A 21,884-nucleotide genomic window follows, 5' to 3' on the forward strand; every position below is an offset into this window, starting at 1 on the left:
TGGCCAAGAGCCCGTCAATTATTTTCAGGTTAGCATTCTTGTAATCTGACTGTGGTAAAAGCCAGCGCATCAGAAAGGGAGAGGAGAGCAGCACTCTCCTGCAAGGATGAAAGATGCACTGTGGTTTTTCCACGTGATACCTGGGGGCAGAACGATTTCATAGAGTTTATTTCAGTCTGAGACACTGCTCCTGCTCATTCGTACACTTTTGTACCATAAAATTATGAGACTGGCAGGGAGATTTCCATGCCAATCTTTACAGCCTCCTCCAGCTATTTGACGGAGCCGTTCTTGTAGCTGGTGGGCAGCAACCTATCCTTTCTGTGTGCTTTACAAAGCATAGGCCCGAGGAGCTACACAAATATTCAAAGGCAAGAGAAGTAAGTTGTACATATAGCCTCATTGTGAGATTATTTCTGAAGGCTGAGCAGCATTTGGCACAGAAAAAGTAAGGGACAGGCTCAGGTGAAGCACTGCTTCTCTCTGTGTCAGATACTAAGGGCTACCAAGACCTGGCTGCGGTGTCAGGGCCCAAACACAGCTACACAGGCTGGGAGAGCTGCAGGAGAGCTGTGACAGCCCTGGAGCTGTTGTCTCACTCAACCAGTTCTCATCTCACACCATACAACAGAAGTGTAACGACATGACAAGCAGCAGCCAGACCATCAGGTCACGAGGGCTGTGCACACACGCTGCATGGAGCAGCACCCAGCTGTGCCACCCACCCCATCCTGGTCTGTAGGGAGCATTCCTGAATTTAAGCGATTCTCTCAAAGCTCAGGGAGCCAAATCCTGATGGCCAAATAGCCTGACTGCAGCTAGCGCAAACAGAGAGGCTTTAGCAGGAGCATGAGTTCTACTCAGAAACCTCTGACACAACGATTTGTTTTAGATCAGTCAAGCAAACTACTTATTTACTGCGTGTAATGCACAGATTCCAGCAGCACTGCATGTGTTCTTACACGGCACAACCGAGCAACGTTTGTCACAACACAGCAGAGACTTCACAGGCGTAGCGCCGTTCACCAACGAGCACTGAAGTGACAAGGCAAAGCTGAGCAGCTCAGCAGCACTCACCTTGTGCAAAGGCAGCACCAGGAAGGCCCCGCCGCCGCTCGCATCCACGATGATTGCAACGAACCTGGGGTTCACAGCACAGAAGGAGCTGTCCCAGGTGACGCGGGAGACGCGGATGTCGTCGTAGCACTGGTCGTTCTTCACTGCCTGGCCGAACACATGCCGGAATTTGCTCTGTCGTACCACTCGCCTCATTGTGTCTGTGGAGCAAAGGAATGGCAGAGGGTGGTCAGCCACACGCAGACACCTGCTGCTTGTCAGAGGGCAAAGCCAAGGGCTTGTCACCTTGCTGTCACCCAGCACCACCGCTACACAATGCAGTGTCACACACTGCTGCATTCACGGCGAGCTTCCTGTAGACCCGCTAAGTTCTCAAGTTGTTTTATGTTTAAAAAACAACACGGGTTGCCTCATCCCTGACACAACCAAACCGCACGTTCAAGGGTGTTTCACAGAAGGAGCTCGCTGGTTAAGTGTCAGCATTGCTATTGTAGACGCTCTTTCTGCAGCAAAGGAAGTCCCTAATCCTAAAAGCAGTTTTTAGACAAGTCCCCGCATATTTTCAGGGATAAATCTGGGCTTGGATTGAACTTGTTTACTTTCAAGTCAGACAGGGTCCAGAAGATGTAAATAAAAATGCAAGCTCTCAAAATCCGGTGTTCCTGTGAAGTGGTTCCACATGTCAGCCAGCTTCCACTTCTTTCTTCTCGCTCCAAAATCTCACTAAAAAAATAATAAAATTAAGTTTCCTAGGCAGAAAGGAGTAATGGAAACAACCTAATGACTCAAATTAACTTAGCGTGTCTGTAGCACTTCTCTTGAGAAAAGGATTTTCAAGAAGGCTTGAGTTAAAATAGAGGGAAACTGACCAGCATGGAAAATTCCAGTGCTGGATGAAGACTCAGGTATGGGACCTCGTGTGAATCCCAGCCCTGGAAGCAAGCATCCACCTCGTGCCTTGCTTCCCAGAAACTCCCCGTGTGGAAGCAGCGCTGGGAAAGCCACAGTGCTTTGCAAAGCTGCTCCCTGCAGACCCAGGCTGATGCCCAAGTGAGAGACTGAGCAGGGTGTGAGTGCATCTCTGCTTTTTGGTGATGAAAGGCTGTGCATCCATCTGACGGCAGCTCTCTGCATGACAGCACCGAAAGAGACTGCAGAACGAGCACCGTTTGTAGTCGTGAGGTTAGAAAAAATTAACGGCGACAAAGAGCTGCAAAACTGGAGCAAAGCACTCATCAGAGCTGGGAAATCAGCAGTCACACGGTGTTTGAAGAGGAGAAAAACGTTACAATTAGTGTCACAGACAGCTATACAGCAAAACCTCCGCTCTCAGGGTTTGTAAGAAAAAAGCACTCTGCCTGCTTTCCACCAGAAACCCGTGAGTGCCATGCAGCCCCACTGCCCCCTGCCATCACAAAGTTCTGCCCAGGTGAGGGCATGGCAAGGATGGTTTCTGATGGTCTGTTCAAACTCCCAAATGAATTCCGTCATTTTGAAGCTACAGAAGTGCCACCAACACCACTTCGTTATCGTAGAGTTGTAGAATGGTTTGAGTTGGAAGAGACCCCCAAAGACCGTCTGTTCACACTGCCTGCAGTGCACAGGGACACCCACAGCTCCAGCAGTGCTCACAGCCCCATCCCCTGACCGTGGCTGTCTGCAGGGATGGGGCACCACCACCTCTCTGGGCACCCTGTGCCAGTGCAGCTTATAGAACAACAACAAAAAAACAGTAATTTTTAAATGCAAAACATGGTGAACGATTACGATTCCCGGATAAAAAAAAAAAATCTAGATGCAACTTATTAATGATTACTGTCATGTTACAGATGAACTTAGGCTTCCTCTGTCAGTTAGCGGAGTTGCACAACGCATGTTCTGCCACACATTGCACTTAAAACCACGGGGCTGCTCCGGGCTGGGCACACCCAGCAACAGCACAGCGCAATGGGAAGCCACCAAGCAGCAGCGATACGAGCACGAAGCACGGCCCACCGGCGCCATTTTGCGCTCTCAGCAGGCCTCAGCAAAGCCTGACCCAAGTGCACTTCAGCTCAAGATGCCTGAAAGAAACAAAACGTGTCGTCCTACTGCTTCTTGAGGACTGATGGAGATGTAGCATGCAAGAAACACAGCTCCACGCCCAGTTGCTAATCTATTGCATAGATGCAAAGAGGCTGGGCCTACTCCCAGTGCTGCATGGCGGTGGGACACAGAGCTTTGGGTCCACTGCTGCAAGTCCTGCCCTTGGCACTGGTTCTGAGGGCTCCCACTGCTGTCCCCATCCCCAGTTCCAGCCACACACTGCCTTGCTGGTCACACTGGTTCCCTGGTGGGAATGCAGCCTGTTCTCATCCCACTGATGTTTCAGAAGAAGGTAAAGTGAGGGCTTAGAGCCGCCTCAGCACGTTAACGTGCAGCAAAATGCCCACTGTCAACATATGGTACATGCAGGGGTTTTGTGATCTGTCTGCTTTAATGCTGAGAACATGGACAGGCTAGTTAATAAGAGGGATTGCTTGCATAGCTTGGATAATTATATCTCTCCTTCACTTCATCAATACCTGAACACCATCAGAAAGTCCCTCTCAAGCGTTCTACTTTCTCCAGTAATAAAATCCTACTGTGCTATTTCCCTCACTTTTACCATTCGCCAGAATTTTTACCATTTGATGGGGTAAATTTCTCATTTTCCACAACCGTCGTTTAAAAGCACAGAGAGCCAGATGTATCCCAAAATACTCCTATTTGTTCCAAACCGATTTGTTTGAGCACACCTTCGCTGCCCTCTTCCCCCACCTACAGCTCATCATTCTTAGCAGGAGCTCTCCACGATGAACACATGGTGAACAGCCTCCGAGTCCTCATTTCCATAGCAAAGAGAGTGATTCTTGGCTTTGGATCACAGCCATTTTGATCTGGCTGCTCTCCAAAGAGAAGTGGGGAAAAAAAAATAAATGTGCAGGCTCCAGCTATAAAGAGCAGCAAGTACGGATCTTCTCGCACAGCACAGAAAGTGGGCAGGTGGAAAACAACACGGGGTTAGCTCGATCCTGAGCACCAAGAAGAGTCATCTCCCTGTGCCAGCCTCCTGTGAAAATGCAAAGAGCGTTTAGTATCCTAATTTGTCTCTCAGTACTGAAGCGTGAAGGATCGCTCTTCCACCACCCACAGAATGAGCAGAATTTGGAAGCTCCGTCCCCGGGGACACCCAAGGTCAGGGGATGGGGCTCTGAGCACCTGATGGAGCTGTGGGCGTCCCTGTGCACTGCAGTGGAGTTAGATCGGATGACTTTCAAGCATTCCATCCACTTGAAGACATTCTATGAACCTAACTTGGGAACTGGGTCGGTCCTCCTGGTCACCAGCAGAGCTGTGCTGAAGGTAGGGCAGCACTCAGCCTGCTCCCTCGCAGGATCATGCAGTGAAAAGCCAACATTTATGCCGATCTGATGGCCAGAAAGAGTGATGCAGCCTTCAGTATCTGCAAAACCCCGCAAGGCTTCTGGTGGCCAGAGCACATCCACAGCCAAACAGGGCCGGCCTTGGGCAGCAGACTCAGCGTTAAGCTTTCAAAAGAGAAGGCTAATTAGATCGTGGTCGCTGCTGCTAAGTCTGAGCTGAGGAGCTGGAACGATCTTCGTACACTTGCTAGACAGGAAATGCTTTTTTTTTTTTTTTTTTCTGGTAAAGTACAACTTTGGAGGATTTAAAGCCTCACTGCTGCGAGCTGAAAGGAGCTTCACTTTTGCCAGAGTTACAGCCCTCAGCAAAACGAGAACAGAAGCGCTCGACGCCCTGCAAAGACAGCGACAATAGAAGTGCTGACAGCTCTGTGCCTGAACTGATCTCCTGGACCCACTCGGGGGGCACCGGCATCTTGCATGTCCTGTGCAGGGCACGGCAAAGAGCCTTCCACTTTCAGTCTCTCCCTCCCCACATGTCAAGTGACATCCAGCTGAATTTTACCTCGCATTCAGCTCCGTCTCCCACTGCCATATGGTTCAGGCTCCGGCCTTTGTTCCAGCCTTTAAAAGGATCTCAGAAATGCGGAATGCCATCAGCCGTACTTGCACAGTGATACTTTTCATCCCGTTTCTTTCTGATCTCCCATCACGATGTGTCACAAGAGTTACCATGAGTTTGCCCATTTTCCTGTTTATAAAGGATTTATCTGTCTAGAGGAGCCAACAGATGTATTTCTGTGGCTTCGGAGGGTTTTCAGGCTGCTTATGCAAGAGGAAACGCATCCTGCTAAGGGAACACTTACAGGAAAACCCCCCACTAATGGCAAAATCCTGCTCAGCCCATGTGATTGTGATCCCTTCTGGAAAGAGCGACATTTGAAAGAAAGGGCTGGTTTCAGGCACAGCCAGCCGGAGGCTATGGCTAAGGGAGGGGGGTACAAAGCAACCAGACTGGGAGGATGGTGCTTCCTTATAAAACGCTGCTTCTTTTGGCGCTGGAAAGGAGCAGGGCTTTCCCTTAAATGGGAAACTTGAAGATAAGCGAGAGTTGCATCTGTTTATGGTAAGCCCCAAACTCCATTCAGCACCCAGCTCTACGGAAGGGATTCCATGCACTTCAACGGCAGCTTGGAAATAAATTCAGCCTCAGATAACGATCAACAAATGCAGAGCAGATAAGGAGAAAGGCCAAGGCACTGTAGGCGATGCCACCAGAGCAAACCACTGTTGATGCCCACTACGAGGGGACACCTGCCTTGCTGGTGACATGGAGAGTCCCTTGTGTCCCTGCCATGATCCTATCACTCTACGCTTCTCCCCCAGCAAGGGGATGGTGGGTGTGTGACTGCTCCATCCCAACACACGTGAGGAAGGGAAGCAGCTGAGCACTGCCCAGGTATTTCCTAATCACTGCACGCTGGCATTTCTTCATCTTGGAGCGCTGGGTTGTGCAACCTCAGCACATCCTCTGCAAGTCACGCATGTGCACTGCGTGCAGTGCAAACACACGTCTGCCTGCAGACACATGCTTCGCAGCCTTACCATGCTGCACAGGACAGCACCTTAAGAACATCTCAGAGGAAACATCCAGCAAAAGGAAAAGCTTGCCAGATCACTTCAAGGGCATGGGTCACTAAGCCCAAAGCAGCACGTCAACCTGCAGGGGTCACCCAGGCAAGCAGTGCTGGGCAGGCTACGATGGGCTGCACAGGCTGCAGTGTACAACGGTAGTCAGAGCACAGAGCCAGCACAGCACCAGCGAGGCTGCAGAGCTCATCTCCCTTCCAGAGCGAATCAATGGGCACAGCCTCACCATTTCAAGTCTTGCAATATTTAGGCAGGGGGAAGCAGAGGGGAAAAAAAGAAAACAAGCAATCACATGACCACAAACACTGCAGCTCACCCTACCACGTTGCATGAAAGTCCTGCTAGAAAAGGGAACCGCTCGACTCAGTCCTACTCTGTTCAACTTCACACTACCACCTCTACAGTGCATCATTTCAAACCGATTCATACTGAGCCCACTGCTGACAGAACTTTTGTTTTCAGATGTTCAGAGTTATTTAAACCCGGGGTGTACACTACTACAGATGGTCACAATCCCAAAATACATCATATTTGCGCACAGATTATTTTCAGTCTTTGGTTCCTTTCGTCTAGGTTGAGCAAGACTCTGCCATCTGATTTCACTTCATTTTAAAGACAAAAAGCTGCAATCTGAACTCAATACTGAAATTTCCAGCTGTTATACCACTGGCAAGATTCTATTTTGGGATGGGAACCTAAGCCACAAACTACCAGGGAATTTGATTATATCTCAACTGGGGAGCACAGCACACTCAAGAATGTAATGCAACCCAAACTTGAAATAAGCTGGAATTGCAGTCCTGAGCAAAGTGCAAGGTGCTACTCCTAACCTGTGAAATACTTGATACGACTGTGTTTCAGAGCTGCACCAACACTCCCATCTCACACACACTGTTGGGAAGCACGGCCTCAATCTGAAGAGGCTGCTCTGTGCATGTATGCACCATGCTGGGGCTGATGCTCCTCACAAGAGCATGCAGGGATGCAGTGGATATTATCACTTGAATTGCATACCTGGAAACCTTCATCTTCTTGGGTGCACAACCTTATTACTCACATTGTGTTGTAGCTTTAGCCTTTATTGTCTAACATTACATCATTTACTGTAATTTGCAGCGGGTGCTCTCCTGCTGCCCTGTCCCAACAGCAGCCTCCAGCCAAACCTCCTTCCTGGCCTACCTCTTTTGTAACATCTGTCATGCCACAGGCACTGATAAGTGATGCATTTGGGGATATGTGGATGATGGGAATTTCATGCAGACTGGACAAAAAGGGTTAGTAAAAATGAAAAACGTGTAATAACCAAAGATGAGGGAGAGAGAAGTAAAGAAGAAAGCATTCAAACCCAGGACAAGATCTCCTAACAGCACATAACACATGCCTTCCCCATGCTCTCCTGCTAAAGCCTTCCTTCTCCTCCACTTTCTCCACTGGAATAAACACCAGAGATTGCTTCCTTGCACACTGTACAACATCTACTGCCAAGAGACAGCAATACACTTCCAGCGTTGAACAACAGCCCTATGAACTTCAGCCAGAGACATTACACCAGTGTGATGGAAGATGCTACTTACACCCCTGGGGACTGACTGCATCACCTCAACAATAAGAGCAGCATAACCCACTAAGTAGAGAGCAACAGGGCTTCAGACCACGCTCTGACCCTGAGGAAAACACGACACAGAGAGCACAGCCCCCTGTGCAGAGCTGCAAGTCAGCCAGCCTGTTCTGACAGCCAAGCTCCAGGATCCTGTTAAGAGAAGTATGCAGATAAAATGCTTGCTCCATACAGCTGACCTAGTTCTCTTATCAGTGCAGCAGAGCTAATGGGGAAGTACCAATCTGTTCGAGGCTGCTACTCTGATGTGCTGAATTCTTCTGCTCTCTTGAAGGTTACACGAAGCTTCTTCTGAGACCATTTGTATTCCTGAGTGACATTCCACAAGACTTTTCTTCTCCCTCCTTCTAACCTTGGAGAGGAGCTTTGGGTGAAAGCACAGGAGCAGCTAAGGATGGTGGTTACGAATGCAGAAAGAGCACTTCCCCACCAAACCTTCATTAACTTCTTACCAAACCATTGGTCTCATAACCCAGCAGAAGCCCACCACATCCCACCGTTCCCAACTAATAAGCCAAGGCACAAGTGTTTTTCTCTAGCACAACCAAGCCCTACCAGCAGAAAAGGACTGTATTTTCTCCTGCAGCTTGAATCAATCTTGGGTCCCCAAGTGATGTAAACTGCAAACCTAAGCCTGTGTGCGACAGGAGCTCATCGGTATCCACAGGACCTGTAGGACCAGTAGGCGCCTACTACAACAGGACCCAAAACAGCTCCTGATGCAGGCATGAATCATCTTCAGCGATGAACCTAAGCTGGAGGCCGAACAGAACCAGCAGCCAGGTGCAGGGAGCCCAACATAAAGAATAACATGTGCAGGATTTCCCATGCCACACAAGTCAAGAAGTGCAGTCTTGAAGGTAATTTGATTAACGTGGTGTTTTTTTTTTCTAAGGCAAGCATGTTTCCTGTCGAACCTCAGTAGCCTCAAGACATTACTGGAAACATTATGCTGTTTCTCCTCGCTTATAGTTAAGTGGATCACACCTTAAAACCCAAAAAGATTTATCAAAAGGAAAAATGTCCAAAGGATTTGATGAGCTGTTTTCTGTTCCTCCTAAATTCCAACATGTCACAGTGCCCAGATGTGCCACAGAATTACAAACGCTGAAGATGCTTTGAAGAAAACCTATCTCACGGATGAAGCGTTCTCCAAACACCCCACAGCACCTCAGCCTGAGCCCCACAAGGAAACCCAGACCCACGGAAAGCATTTTGCTATAAACACGAAGGCATCTGGGATGCAAATTCCTCCCCACTTCGAAATAAAGCAGAAACGTCAGCTCAGCACAGCCAGGACAGGAGCTGCCAAGTGTGACTCAGACTGACCGAGCTCTGCAAACAGCCCAGCCATTGAACTAGATGATCTTGGAGGTCCCTTCCAACCCAAGCCAACTTATGATAGTTGTCAAAGGCAAGACAGTACCCTCAGCAGAGGAGACACAGAAGGTTCAGGCTGGGCAAACGTGAACACATTTCTGATTTTAATGCCAGACAAATAAGCTGCAGAATGAATCTCACTTCTCACAGTTGGAACTGGTGTGTCCTTCTCCAGATTTCCATTTGCTGTCCTGCCAGCAATTCCGGCCAAGCAGCCTGTAATTCAACGAGCACCACTGTCATCCTGTCCCGTTTCCATAACGAGTAACTGGAAATCAGGGTTGGGCTAGATCACAGCATCATTAACGCTGGAAAAGACCACCAAGATCATCTAGTCCAACCCCATACACCCACCATGCCCAGTAGCTGTGTCCCTCAGTGCCACATCTCCGTGTTTCTTGAACACCTCCAGGGACACTGACCCCACCACTTCCCTAGGCAGCCTGTGCCAGTGCCTGACCACTCCTCTAGAGCAGAAATCGTTCCTGCTATCCAACACGAACCTGCCCTGGTGCTACTTAAGGCCATCACCTCTTGTCCTACAGCTGTTACGTGGGAGAAGAGGCTGACCCCCACCTAGCTGTAGAGAATGATAAGGTCAATCTGCCAACTCAGTTTTAGATCCCTGTCCCATGGTACCAACTACAGCCACTCCAACGTTTGCTTTAACCAAGGGCTGAGTTTAAGCATCTCTGTCCTACAGCTGCTCTGCTCATGGACCCAATGCCTGGCACAGGCAGCACTGACATGGTCACAGCCTGGCCTCAGGCAAGGCAGGCAGGAATCACAGCCCCTGGTGACCTTTAAGCTTTACCTACCTGCTGTCCCGACAGTCACGTTACCGTATGCACAGCCTCAGCTTTCAACCCTCCAACAGAGCTCCTGTGGCATTTACAGCACTGCAGGAGGAACAGCCAAAACAACAGGCAGCATCGCGTCGAGATAAGCCCCAGCTGGTTTTCATGTGATCCTTCGTAGTGCCTCAGAGCTCCCCTTGTAGACCAATGTGGCAAGCACTACATAAAAGGAACTGAGAGATAACCTTTGCCCCCAGAGAAACATCAGGGAGCGAAGCGAGGAGTGCACAGATAACCCAAGAGCATCCAAAGCATGGTGAAACAGGAGGCAGAATCCGGGCTGCACAGCACTGGGAAAGGCAGTGCAGAACCTGAACGAATCGTTCCAGAGATGGTTGGGGCCGGGAGAAGAGATGCTGAAGGCACAACACGCAGCTCAGAGCAAGGACAGCTGTGCCTCCACGCCATGCTGCACCAAGGCAGGGCTGTATCTGGCAGCTGGCCTCTGTCTGAGCTGGCTCCCCATTTCTTCCTGCCTTGCAAACCGACCTCAGCAGATCAAAAATGAGAATTACTCTCCCCTCCCCCCCCGCCCCAGGACCATTGAAAACTCAAAAAAAAAAAAAAAAAAAAAAGAAATAATTCAATTAATCCTCCTCCTGTTCTGAACAAGGCAGCTTTGTGGCCACTGACTCCATTCTTCACTGCAGTGCTTCCATCAGTCACACGGTATGAAATCAGCTGAGCGGCTTAGGGTGCGAATGGCCATCTACCTGCACACACTGTGACCTATGCTGGTGCAAATAGCAGAGCAGCCCGACCCTACACCTGAGGAGCCCAGCAGAGTGCACGACCTCCCTTTTCCCCACTCGGAAACAAGAAACATTTGCAACGCTGCCTGGCCTCAGTGCAATGAAAACCACAGCCCAACGCCAAGTGTACACCCCAAAGCATTGTGTGTTCATCGTAACAGCGTGCACTGACTGACTGTGAGAGGCTTGAGTACTTCGAGTGAGTGGAAAAACCATTTCTGAAAGTATCCCTGAGACACCAGCACTGCTGCCCTTGCCACGTGTGTGCCCATGGCCATCTCCATGCTGAGCACCCGGCCAGCTCCTGGGGGGCAGAGCAATTACTCCAGCTTGCCTTCGTTATTGCCCGCTAATCCCTGGTGGTGCTAATTATCTCCATTATCAGTCTGGCTGACTGTGCCTGACACACACCCAACATCCAAATTTGCGGGACAGGAGGATGTCAAATCCCCGCCAGATCCGTACAGAAAGAGAATCCTGCCAGATGCAGCATTACAAGGTGGCACTTGATGCATTTACGTGAGATAAACAAGAGCTTCCCAGGGACTGGAGAGCACAGTCACTATGGCAACTACATGCAGAACAGGGACCGAGTTCCCACGTCGCAGAGCACTCGGACCCCCCAAAATCCCAGATCCTGGAGCTGCAGGTGGATGGGATGTATGCAAAGATGCTCCGGCCAGCCAAGATTCGGGGACAATTTACACCTATTTTGGAGAGCCACGAGAAAAAAAACCAAGTACCTTCCAAAAGACAACTGACTTCAACACGTATGGCTGTAGCTGCAGAGAGCTGCCAGCGCATCTCGGCGCACCGACCGCACCAGGCTCGACGTAATCACTTTAAGTCAGACCCCACCACTGCTCTAATGTTATTTCCACTGCTTTTCCAAATCAAATTATTAAAATGGAAACCAAGGAAAACCCAATTAAGACGGATCAGGAGGCCCAGCTCGGTGCCAAGCGGCAGCGCTGTAACTGAGCCAACCACCTCCGGCTTCCCCCTCCGAGCCCAGACCTCAGCACAGCCACCACATGCTGATAGTGAGAAACCTACCATCTATTGCTTGTTATCAGCAGAAAGAAGGAAAAAAAGAGAAAGCAACGCCGATGAAGAAACAAAGCGATTATGCTGAAGAGTCATCCCTTCTCCTGTGCAGACAATTCCTCCTTGGTATCTGAACCACAAACAAGGCTGCGTTTTGTCACCTCTGAAGCAGGGAGACCTCTTCTATCGCAGGGCACCAGGCTGAGGCTCTGACACAACTGATGGTTTCCTCCCCTCCAGGAGCAGACACCATTTTCCTGATTTCTGTTGAGTTCCTTGCTGGCTCCTGCCCTGCAGAGCTGGATTTTAGAGCTGTTATGATATTCCATCACAGGTCTGCCCCAATTCAGGAGCACTTGGCGACCTCTTAGAAGGATGACCGCTGTCAAGAGATTACATCTGTCTTATTAGCACGAAGGACTGCATGGCAGAAGTGTAAAGAAAAAATTAGCTATGTGAACAAGCACGCAGCAGTGCCTGAACAGTCACCTTCCATTTCATGCCAAATCTCTACCTCCAGCCATATCCTGCTGCTCGTTCTGACCATTCTTTATTCACTACATAAAACTACAAGGCTAACTGACAGCAGAATGACTGCCACGATGCTGTAACCAGCAAGGATTTCACGATGCCCACTGCAGAGAGCCCTTCACACTGGGTGAGCCGAGCCCAGCATCACCCTGAAGCGATGTGAAGCCTCCTGCTGAGCAGCCAGACCTCAGAACCACTGGAAGAACCCATTTTTTGTGTTATTACTCAGGTGGGAAAAACAGAATGAGAGAATCCCATCAGCGGACAGAGAGCACAGAAAGCCATCCCTACCTACACGTGCACATCTGGAACCGTCAGCACTCACCCCCATCCGTCCTGAGATAGCCCTCAGCCCAAAGCCTTTCTGACCCAAAGTTCCGGGTGGGGGAGGCTGCAGGGAGAGAATTAAAGAGAGCACAGACATATAATTCTTGTGCCTGTGCCCTGCAATGCCGAAACTGGGGCGCTTCAAATCCTCAGCGAGTTCTGCTCCAACGCATCCTTACGGGAGGGCTGAGATTATCACCAAAGCCCTCAGGAAAACAAAACCAAAACAAACAAAACCATGCTTTAAAAGCCAAGAGAAAATGTGCCTGCGAGCTCACAGAGAAGGACATTCCTGGCCCTGGGAGTGGTGCAGCAATGACCTCACCGAGGCGAAAACCCAGGCCAGGAAGTGTTTTGCTCACATCTTCCAACTAGGAAGCTGGCATCCGAGCTAATTCTATTCCCCGGGAATCAATAATCAAATTAAAAACATTACCATCAATTCTCCTACTACCGACACGTAACTTCGTGCTGCAATGAGCCGTTTTATGACACAGTCATTAAAGTCCCTGCCATTAAAGTGCAGTGTGATGCACGGGGCAGTCACCGAGCACGGACCTCTCCCAGCCCTCCGCCGTATCTCTGAAGAAGGCTGATATTTTACCCTTCTGTGCATTCCACCCCATTGCCATTACACCGAATCTGCCTTTCGCTTGGAGCGCATCCCAGAAGTGACAGATGCAATAAGCATGAAGATTGAACTTGAAAAATGCAACCATGTTTGAAAGGCAGCTCACTAGAAGACACGGCGATGCCAACAGCACGCATAAAAGAGACACGGAGTGCTGATTAAAGCGAATCTCTGCGCAAGGCTACAAGTGACCACTGAAGAACTGCTGCCAAACACACACTGGCTTCATCACAACAGCACTACATCGGCTACCCCCGCGTGCACAGTTTGCAGCAAACACAACTATCAGCTGCAACACAGCGTGTCAGTGAGTGCACAGGAATCCGCTCTTCCCCTGGAGCAGCGGGTGATTCAACGGGGTCGAACCCAGCCCTGAGTGCTTATAAAGGCACGGGGGGCAGCAAGCGGCACAGCGTGCAATGTGGGTACAGCCCGGCTTGAAATGAAAGCAGAGCTGCTACCGGCCAAGTGGAAAGCGCGCCGCAGAGCGCTGCATTGCAAATGTCACTCCTCCACATCGCTGCCATCCTTCTTGCTGGGTCTAATCCACGGCACAGCTGCATGAATGGGCTGAATGGGCATGCTCCGACACACAGCCTGCAACTACAGCCGGGAACAAAAAAAAAACCCACAGCAACGCGAGCGGCGCTCACCCTCCACAATAAAACTGCATCAATCAGTTGTACTTTTGTTTCTAGATAGATTGGAGGAAAACAAAAAGACAACAGAGCGAAAGCTGTCTCCTGCAGCACATTGTCTGGATGAAGGCACAACGGAGGGATGTTTATGCATGTCAGAAGGCTTTCCGTGCAGCACAGCAGAGCGGCAGCTGACGGCAGAGGCGCGGACAAGCGGCGTTCCGGCCCTCGGCGCGCTGCTGCCCGTGCACAACAACAAAGCCCGGCGGCAGGGCACAGCCCGGGGCAGCCGGCATCGGGACAAAGGGCGGCTGTGCCGAGCCGAGCCGAGCCGAGCCGAGCCGGGCGGCACAGCGGGCGCTGCCGGCACCCAGCGGGCGGCCCCAGCCCGGCAGCGCTCAGCCGGATGCCGGAACCGCGGCGGTGCCGGAGCGTTTCGCTACCTAATAAGGAGGCGAGCGGCGAGAAACCGCGGTTTGCAGCCGCCCGCGCTCCCAGGGCGCTTCCCCCGCAGGCCCCGGGCGCTGACAGCCGCCTCAGAGGGAAGGGCCCAAGAAGGAAGGGCCCCGCCCGAGCATCCCCTGCGGCCACCGGCTGCTCCCTCTGGGCGGCCCCGCCTGCCCTCGCCGCCCGGCTCGGCCCGGGCCCGGCCCCACCGCCTCGCCGCGGGCACGGCCGCCCCAACTCCTCCACCTCCACCCTGCCGGGCGACCCACCGCCGTCCCCGGTTCCCCTCCCGCCGCCCCCGCGCACCGCGATCCTTCAGCCGCCTCCCCGCGTCCGCTCCTCAGCCCGGCGGATCCCCCTCCGCCACTGCCGCCTCCGCCGCCGCCACCGCCCGACTGACCGCGGCGCAGCGGGCGCAGGCTCCGCCCCCCCGTGGCCACGCCTCCGTCGATGCAGCCGCGCCCCTCTCCCGCCGCTCGGGTGAGTGGCAGGTGTCTCGGCCAATGACGGCGCGGTGTTCGCCTCCACGCGTGGTCGCGCGCTCTGTCTCTCCCATCCCTCTGCTGAAGGGCGCCGCTAAAAGGCGCGGGGGCTGCCGAGGAGGCTGGCGTTGGTCCCTCAGTGATGGTTGAGGGTCTGGGGTCGCCTCTTCGTGGCCCTGGTAGTGCCAGAAGCAGCGCTGCTCCCCTCAGGCGCTCGGACCCTTCTATCAGTGCCCAGCCTCCCACCGGGACAGTGCCCCAAGCAGTCCCTGCTGGTCCCCGGGCTGCCCCGGGCCTCTTCCCTCACAAACAGCCCTGTTCTGTCCCTCACAGCTCCTCAGTGTGCCGACAACAAGCCCTGCCCCATTCCTTAATCTAAAATACCCAAGCAGACGGAAGGCAGAAGCGCACAGAGCTTGTTTTGGCGGCTCCCCATGTTGGCAGAGCGCAGCCAGAGCCAACAGCTCCTCACGACCTCCCCCCCCCCCGCCCAGGGCCGGCCTGCTCTCAACAAAAACACCAAACGGACCCAATAATTCCACAGTGAAAGCAGCCGTCGCCCCGTTGGGCCGTGCAGGCTCATCGGTGGGCACCCAGCTGCTGTAACGCCGGAGATGGCAGCTGGAAGTGAAGGCCTTTAGGGCCGGCTGGTGTGGGGCTGCCCACGGCCGCGCTCGTATGGGGACGTGGGGCCGCGCCGTGTTTACCATACATGGCCAAAACCCGAAGCTGCGCGGCTTCCTTGTGTGTTTCGGCCAATATTGGTGAATCTGTTTGCATGTGGTTAAGGGGCCTGGCTGTGCAGGGGAGCGGCACGCCCATGGCTTCCTCTGTGTGTGGTGCAGAGCTGGGCGAGGTGGCTGTGGGGAGATGGGAGCCTCCTCTTCCCACGTGAAAGGCCTGCAGAAGGCCTCCGAGCTGCGTGTGTGTGTGAAGGGAGGAAGCACCGTATGCCGCGGCTACAAATCCGGCCATCAGACGCCATTACATGCTTGCTAAACTTCTACACAAGTCAAACAGCCAACCAGCAGGAAAATGGCCATTTTGTACCCAGCAACACCTTGGGACAAAACGATGCACCTCGAGATGAGGGCTGCATCCCGGCCAGCACCCGCCCTTGGCAGCAGTTAACATGGAATTAATGCCTTCCTCCTTAGAGCTCGGCCCTCATCCCGCAAATGATCTCCTGAAATCTTAAAAGACAGGAAAACAAAAGCAGCGTGGCAGCCCTACAGGGGGCAGAGTCGTAGGTAATCTGCAGTGTAATGGGGTTGGATGTTGGATGATTCATGTTTTCCATCCAGGTACGTGACTCAGTGAAGGTCATACAATGAGTCAGTGACAGCGCCGGTCCTGCTGCCATCGCTGTGCTGCGCCTATTGAGCATCTGGGGTAAAAGCTGATTGAAGCTATTACTGCAAAGGGATAATGGTACTGCTAATAATGCGATCTTGCATGTGTATAGCTCCTTTTAGCTCAGAAGCTGGCATTTTAATCATTACTCTGGTCTGAAATGCAGAAGGCAAGGTGGGAGTACCCAACACTACGCACAGCTTAGAAGAGAAACCAGGTGAGGCGTTGGCATCTACCTACAGTTTGAAACTGAAAGAGGGGAGATTTAGATTGGATATAAGGAAGAAGTTTTTACACTGAGGGCGGTGAGGCACTGCACAGGGTGCCCAGAGAGGTGGTGGTGCCCCATCTCTGCAGACAGCCACGGTCAGGGGATGGGGCTGTGAGCACTGCTGGAGCTGTGGGTGTCCCCGTGCACTGCAGGCAGTGGGAAAAGATGGCCTTTGGGTGGTTCTTTCCAACTCAAACCATTCTATGATTCATGGTATACAAAGGGGACAAAGTGAAGTTTGCCCTGAGCAATCCAAGCAGAACACAACCCTTGCAATAACCGTCCTGATCGATGTGTTCTGCGTCCCTTCTGCAGGACAGCTCACTCGACTCATCATTGGAAGACTCACTCGGGGCTGACTCAGAAGGAAGCGATACCTGCTGCATCTTCACTGGTGCTACATGAAGAGTTTGGGTGGAAACGCTCCAAAGATCACTCAGCCCCTGACCTGCGTTAATGAGCCGTGTCAGTCCCAACAGACTACCATAGAAGGCGATGAAGAAATGACAGAAATTTCAGGCTGAAGCCTTCAGCAACAGAAAAGGATGGCCAAGGTTCTACAGATGCTCTCTTGGTTCCTCTGTAAACAGTAATCTTCATCACTTCAGCTGAGTGGAATCATTCTAACAAACAGTACATAAATTATAGCCGAGCCTAACGGCTTGTCAAAATATGTCACAAATTTTCCTTCCTAAAGGAAAATATCCTATTACCAAATTCTGGCAGCTACAAGGAATCCGACAACAAAGTTTGTCCCTCTGTTTTCGAAGCTCTGACACACCCAGCAATTAAATTTTGCAGGAAGAAAACGCAGAATGAATTCAGAACTTTGTTCTGCTGCTTTCAGCCATCTCACCTGTCTTGCCCTCTGCTACATGGATGCACAATTGCTGCCCAGTCCATCTCACAGCCTTTATACGGAAACAGCACCGTGTCTCCAGACTCCATCTCTGGAACTTAGGTCAGCAGCTAAATTTAGCTTGCTTGCAAATATGCATCAATTCCATCGGTGCAATAAATCACTGCGGCGATCCCGACACGCCTTATAAGTAACACATCCAATACACCCCACAGCGTTCCTTGCCAGCGCCAGCGATGTTCGTTCTAGTTCAGAAAAGGTGAAGAAAGCAACACCAGGAGGCACACGGGCTATTTGCAAAGCTCTGGAGCATTGCTCCTCATCATCTGCCCTGAGCTGTGGCTCTCGGCGCCGCTGGAAAACTGCTTTCCTCGCAGCGCAGCGCGAATCAGCTGCAGAATCAGAAGCAAACCTCAGGAGTGCATCTCCCCTGGGCATCCCACTAAAAGAGTAAGCGCTTAAGACAGCTATAAATGAGACGTTAGAATGTGGAAAATAGGGTGGCACAGACTGCCTGCTGCCTCCATAGGGGCCTGAGCAGTGCTCTTAAGGGCAGGACAGAGCCAGCCCCGACGGACGCGGCCCGGCCACGCAGTCTCTAGAAAGTCACTTGGGGGGATGCATTTGTTACAGACGTTTCAATTTGCCAAAATCCTCGTGGCTAAATATATTCTGAATGAAGGAAAACGGCTTACGGAGGGTTTAGAGAGATCAGCAATTTAAAGTCCTGTTTTTGCAGCTTAACTGCTAAGTCACACAAAATACGCCAGGCAGGAGAGTTTGGGACTGCGGGCATCCCAACCGTACAACTTCTCCAGGACATTTCTGCCCACCGTATTTCTTGAAGCCTTTGGACTTCTCAATGACCACTGGGGACACGTTGGCAAGGGCAGCTCTAGCCCGTTGAACGAGCCTTATTTTAAAGGGACACCTCAATGACCATCCAGAGTAGTCGGGGTGTGCTGATTCTAAGGCATTTCTTGGTGCTGGCCCACCCATCCCAGCTCGGCTTTCAGACCCTGGGACCATGCAAACAAATCCCTTTTATTCAGTCCTCGGCCAGAAAGGGGAGCTGTGGAATTACAGAGCAAAGCTTACACAAGCAGTGTGCTCCGTCAGGTTTGCAGAATAACAGCTGGGAAAGGGAGAGATGTGAGAGCACGTCAGTGATGCGGACAGAAGGAAAGGTGAATGCGTGAGTTCAAGTCAGGGTGAGGAGCTGAAGCCCCCTGCTTTTAGCACAGCTCTGCCCACCTCTGCGTGGCCCCATCCCTGCACGTGAGCTTTAGGCCATGGCATTATCCATAATTCATACTGCCTCTATGAATGATTTAACACACATTTCATAAAGCACATCTATTACTACGTATGCGCGCTCTCACGCATGTTATGTGCAGTAATACAGATGTCACAGCCATCCGTTCCAACCGCTCCATAGGAAGGGCACAGAATACGTGCTGCCCAGCTTTCAGCAAGAGCTGATCTTTATATTAAATCCAAGCTTGCCTTTTTCCTCCTATGTTTTTCCTCTCCATCCAGGATCACTGCAGGGCCTGGGGATGCCCATAGTCAGGGGATGGGGCTGTGAGCACTGCTGGAGCTGTGGGTGTCCCTGTGCACTGCAGGCAGTGGGAACGGACGGCCTTTGGGGGTCCCTTCCAACTCCAACCATCCTATGATCACGTAATATCACATATTTTCCTCTTTCCCCATTTCTTTTGCAATAAAAGGCTGGTGGTCCTCACACCTAACTAAGCTGTTGGGACACCAAAAAAAAAAAAAAAACCAACAACCCCACAAAGCAGTTATTTGCAACAGATGGGATTTTTCTTTGTTGCTATCTCCACTACGCCAGATGACTGACTATAGGAGAGAGACGAGAAAGCAGAACACACACAAAAAAATAGCAATAATGAAGAAAGCAAGCTGTATTTTATTTACAACACGGATATCCCAGGACTGACACTTCCTATCATTCTGAATAGCAGGAAAAAATCAGGCAGGCAGCAGGGAGCGAGCGGGGCTGTGAGCGGGGCTGGGCGCTGCGGCTCTCCGTGTCACGCATCCCACAGCCCAGTCTTGTCCTCATTAGTCAACCAGTTTGGGAGCCTTTTGCCATCTCGTTCTGTTTCTCTCCCTGCTGCCTAGGATCAAGTTGGGCTGGAAAAATCAGAGGTATGAGAAAGGCATCACACGGCGGTACATAGAGGCGAGATGTCCTTGCACAGCGCGAGGCGTGGGAGGACGCACGCTCAGCAGCAGGCTTGCTCAATGGGCTGCAGGAACAGAGCTCTCCCCACTGTTCTGCACTGCCCCAGGAGGGACCTCCTCTCACTGTGATCGCCCCCACGGGGCGCCCGGCCCTGTGGGATAACTGCCCCTGGCTTTTCAGTAACAGCATTACTCCGTTCCAAACCAGCACGGATTTCCTGCGCCCTGACATTTATTTTCCTTTATAAGGAAATCCCCCATCGCAGACTGTCGATACACCAAAGGTGCAGCTTCACCATCACGACGCGTCCTCAAGCACACTCATTTCCAACCTCTCCCTGTTTCTGTTTCACTGTTAAAATCCCAGCAGAGCTCCCTTATTCACAGCTTTGCAGGGGGACGGCTTCCAATTGATGTCATCCTCCTGAACTCACCCAGCCAAGCCCCAGCGCAGGAAAAAAGAACCCGAGGACGACAATACCTCCTCGTTACACCATAATTAAACTGCTATCGGATCGCCCGGTGTGCAGAGAGGCAAAGAAGCACAGGTGAAAGCACAAAACGTACCATGCAGGCTCTCCTGTGTTGGATCTGTTCATGAACAGCATCTGAGCTGGACGTGGCACTCATTTACTAATTGCACCAAGGGCGCCGGGGGAGCCATGACATAGCAAAGCCCCATCTCACACATCGGTTCCACTGGCACCCGTCAGAATTCAGTCCCTGACACAACCACAGCTCTGCAGGATGCCTTGCCCCGCAGCCCCCACCCCACCGACCCCTTCCTGCCCATTTTGCAGAGCTGTGCCCCACTCCCCCCGTCGCCCCCCTCACCTTTCCGGGCACTGCTAGCCGCTGCCTTCCCCTCCGCTTTCGCCTTCTCAAAGGTTTTCTTCGCATCGGCGACTTTGAGCACTTTCTCCTCCTCCTCTTCCTCCTCCTCCTCGCTCTTCCTCCCCTGCTCCTTCAGGCCCCCTCCTGTTGGCTCCTTCCCCCCCGGCCGGGCCGCAGGGCCGCAGGGCTCCAGCAGCGCCTCGCTCAACGCTACGGTCTTGCTCATGCTCAGCGCCAGGCTCTCCTTACTGTGCGACCTGACCGGTGGGGCCGGAGGTGATTTTTTCTGGCTGTATGACTCCAGCATCTCCATATCCACGTCTGCTCCAAGCCATTCACTGCTCTCCGGCACCTGGGTGCTGTTCTGCCTTGTAAGCTTCCCAGCATCTCTCGCTGCACGGCTCTTTGTGAGCTGCCCATCCTCTCCGTTCTGGCACGGTGCAAAGCCCAACACCTGCATGAATCCGTCTCGGGGGCTGTGGGACAGCGGTGCCCCCGCCTCCTGCCTGCTCTGCAGGATGTAATCCATCAGCTCGAAGCTGTCTGATCTGGCGGGGACACGGGGTTTGCCACCCTCCGTGGGGCAGCCCGGCGCTTTGCTCGCCACCCGCAGCTCCACGCTGCTCTCCGAGTACGAGCGGATCAGTGGGGCTCCCCGCAGCACATCAATCCGATGCAGCCTGGGGCTCGCCGTCACCCCATTCCCTGAGCAGCCCTCCTGCGGTCCGAGCCCCTCATTCTCAGGCTCCCAGTCCTCCTCGGGGCCTTCTTCTGCCTCCTTCAGCAGCCGCCGATACTCGCTCTCCTCCAGCCTGTACACCACCGGCCTCACCGTGCGCCCACTGCCGGCCCACTGCTGTCCCACCTGCATCTCATACACCTTCGGAGGGCTTTCTCCTTCCATCCCCGCGGAGCTCATGGCGGGGCCGTGTGCCCGGATCGTGGCACCCAGGCCCTGCTGGCGAGGCTGCAGGCTGCACTCCTGGCGTGCTACTGCCGAACCTCCCCGGGACGTGGCGCAGTCTGTGCCTCGTGCCTGGCTTGTGTCATCCCGTAAATATCCGCAGGACTGCCAGGTGGAGGCTGCCATCCTCAGCGCCTCACTTCCACCAGTTCTCACTGCCTTCTCCTTGCTCAGTGCTGGCGTCGTGGGGGCTTCTCAGCCTCGTGGCCGGGGGCTGCCCGCTGGCATGGCACAGCTCCTAGCGCAGGGCCTGGGGTCACTCCCTGCGCAGTGCCCATCACCGCACCACGTGCTGCCCCATAGCGCTTTATGGGCAGCACTCCCTCCGCATCTTCCTCCAGGCTCTCTCCTCCTTTCCCCAGCAGTCACAGCTCCTCGCTCCCCTCTGCTCTCAGTGATTTGGGGTCAGGCCCAACGTCGGGGCAGGGTCACCCTTCAGCAGGAGCGCTGGGCTCACCCTGCAGCTGCCGCCCACCCGCTGCTGCTCGCTGGGATGCAGCAGTGCTGGCGCAGGGCCCCCAGGAGGGCCGGGCCGGCTGCAGCGAGCGCAG

General features: G+C 52.7%; 1 protein-coding gene across 6 annotated transcripts in view; it reads right to left on the minus strand.

The window, feature by feature from the left end:
• CORO1C (coronin 1C) overlaps positions 1–20,766 on the minus strand; it is a 38,311-nt gene extending 17,545 nt beyond the window's left edge. The window contains exons 1-2 of one of the 6 annotated variants that reach the window (NM_001277868.3): positions 20,370–20,766; positions 1,078–1,277 (exon numbers count right to left, since the gene is read on the minus strand). In NM_001277868.3, coding sequence (NP_001264797.2) covers positions 1,078–1,277; positions 20,370–20,682 — 513 coding nt within the window. In that variant the 5' untranslated portion in view covers positions 20,683–20,766. Of the gene's footprint in view, positions 1–1,077; positions 1,278–1,362; positions 3,875–5,046; positions 5,881–9,947; positions 14,790–20,369 lie in introns of those variants that run through there. The other 5 variants (NM_001277869.3, XM_046901147.1, XM_046901146.1 and 2 more) reach the window with 5 other exon arrangements.
• Between the last annotated feature and the right edge of the window lie 1,118 nt (positions 20,767–21,884).

Source organism: Gallus gallus, chromosome 15, assembly GCF_016699485.2.
Source record: "Gallus gallus isolate bGalGal1 chromosome 15, bGalGal1.mat.broiler.GRCg7b, whole genome shotgun sequence".
In the NCBI taxonomy this organism is placed as follows: Eukaryota; Metazoa; Chordata; class Aves; order Galliformes; family Phasianidae; genus Gallus; species Gallus gallus.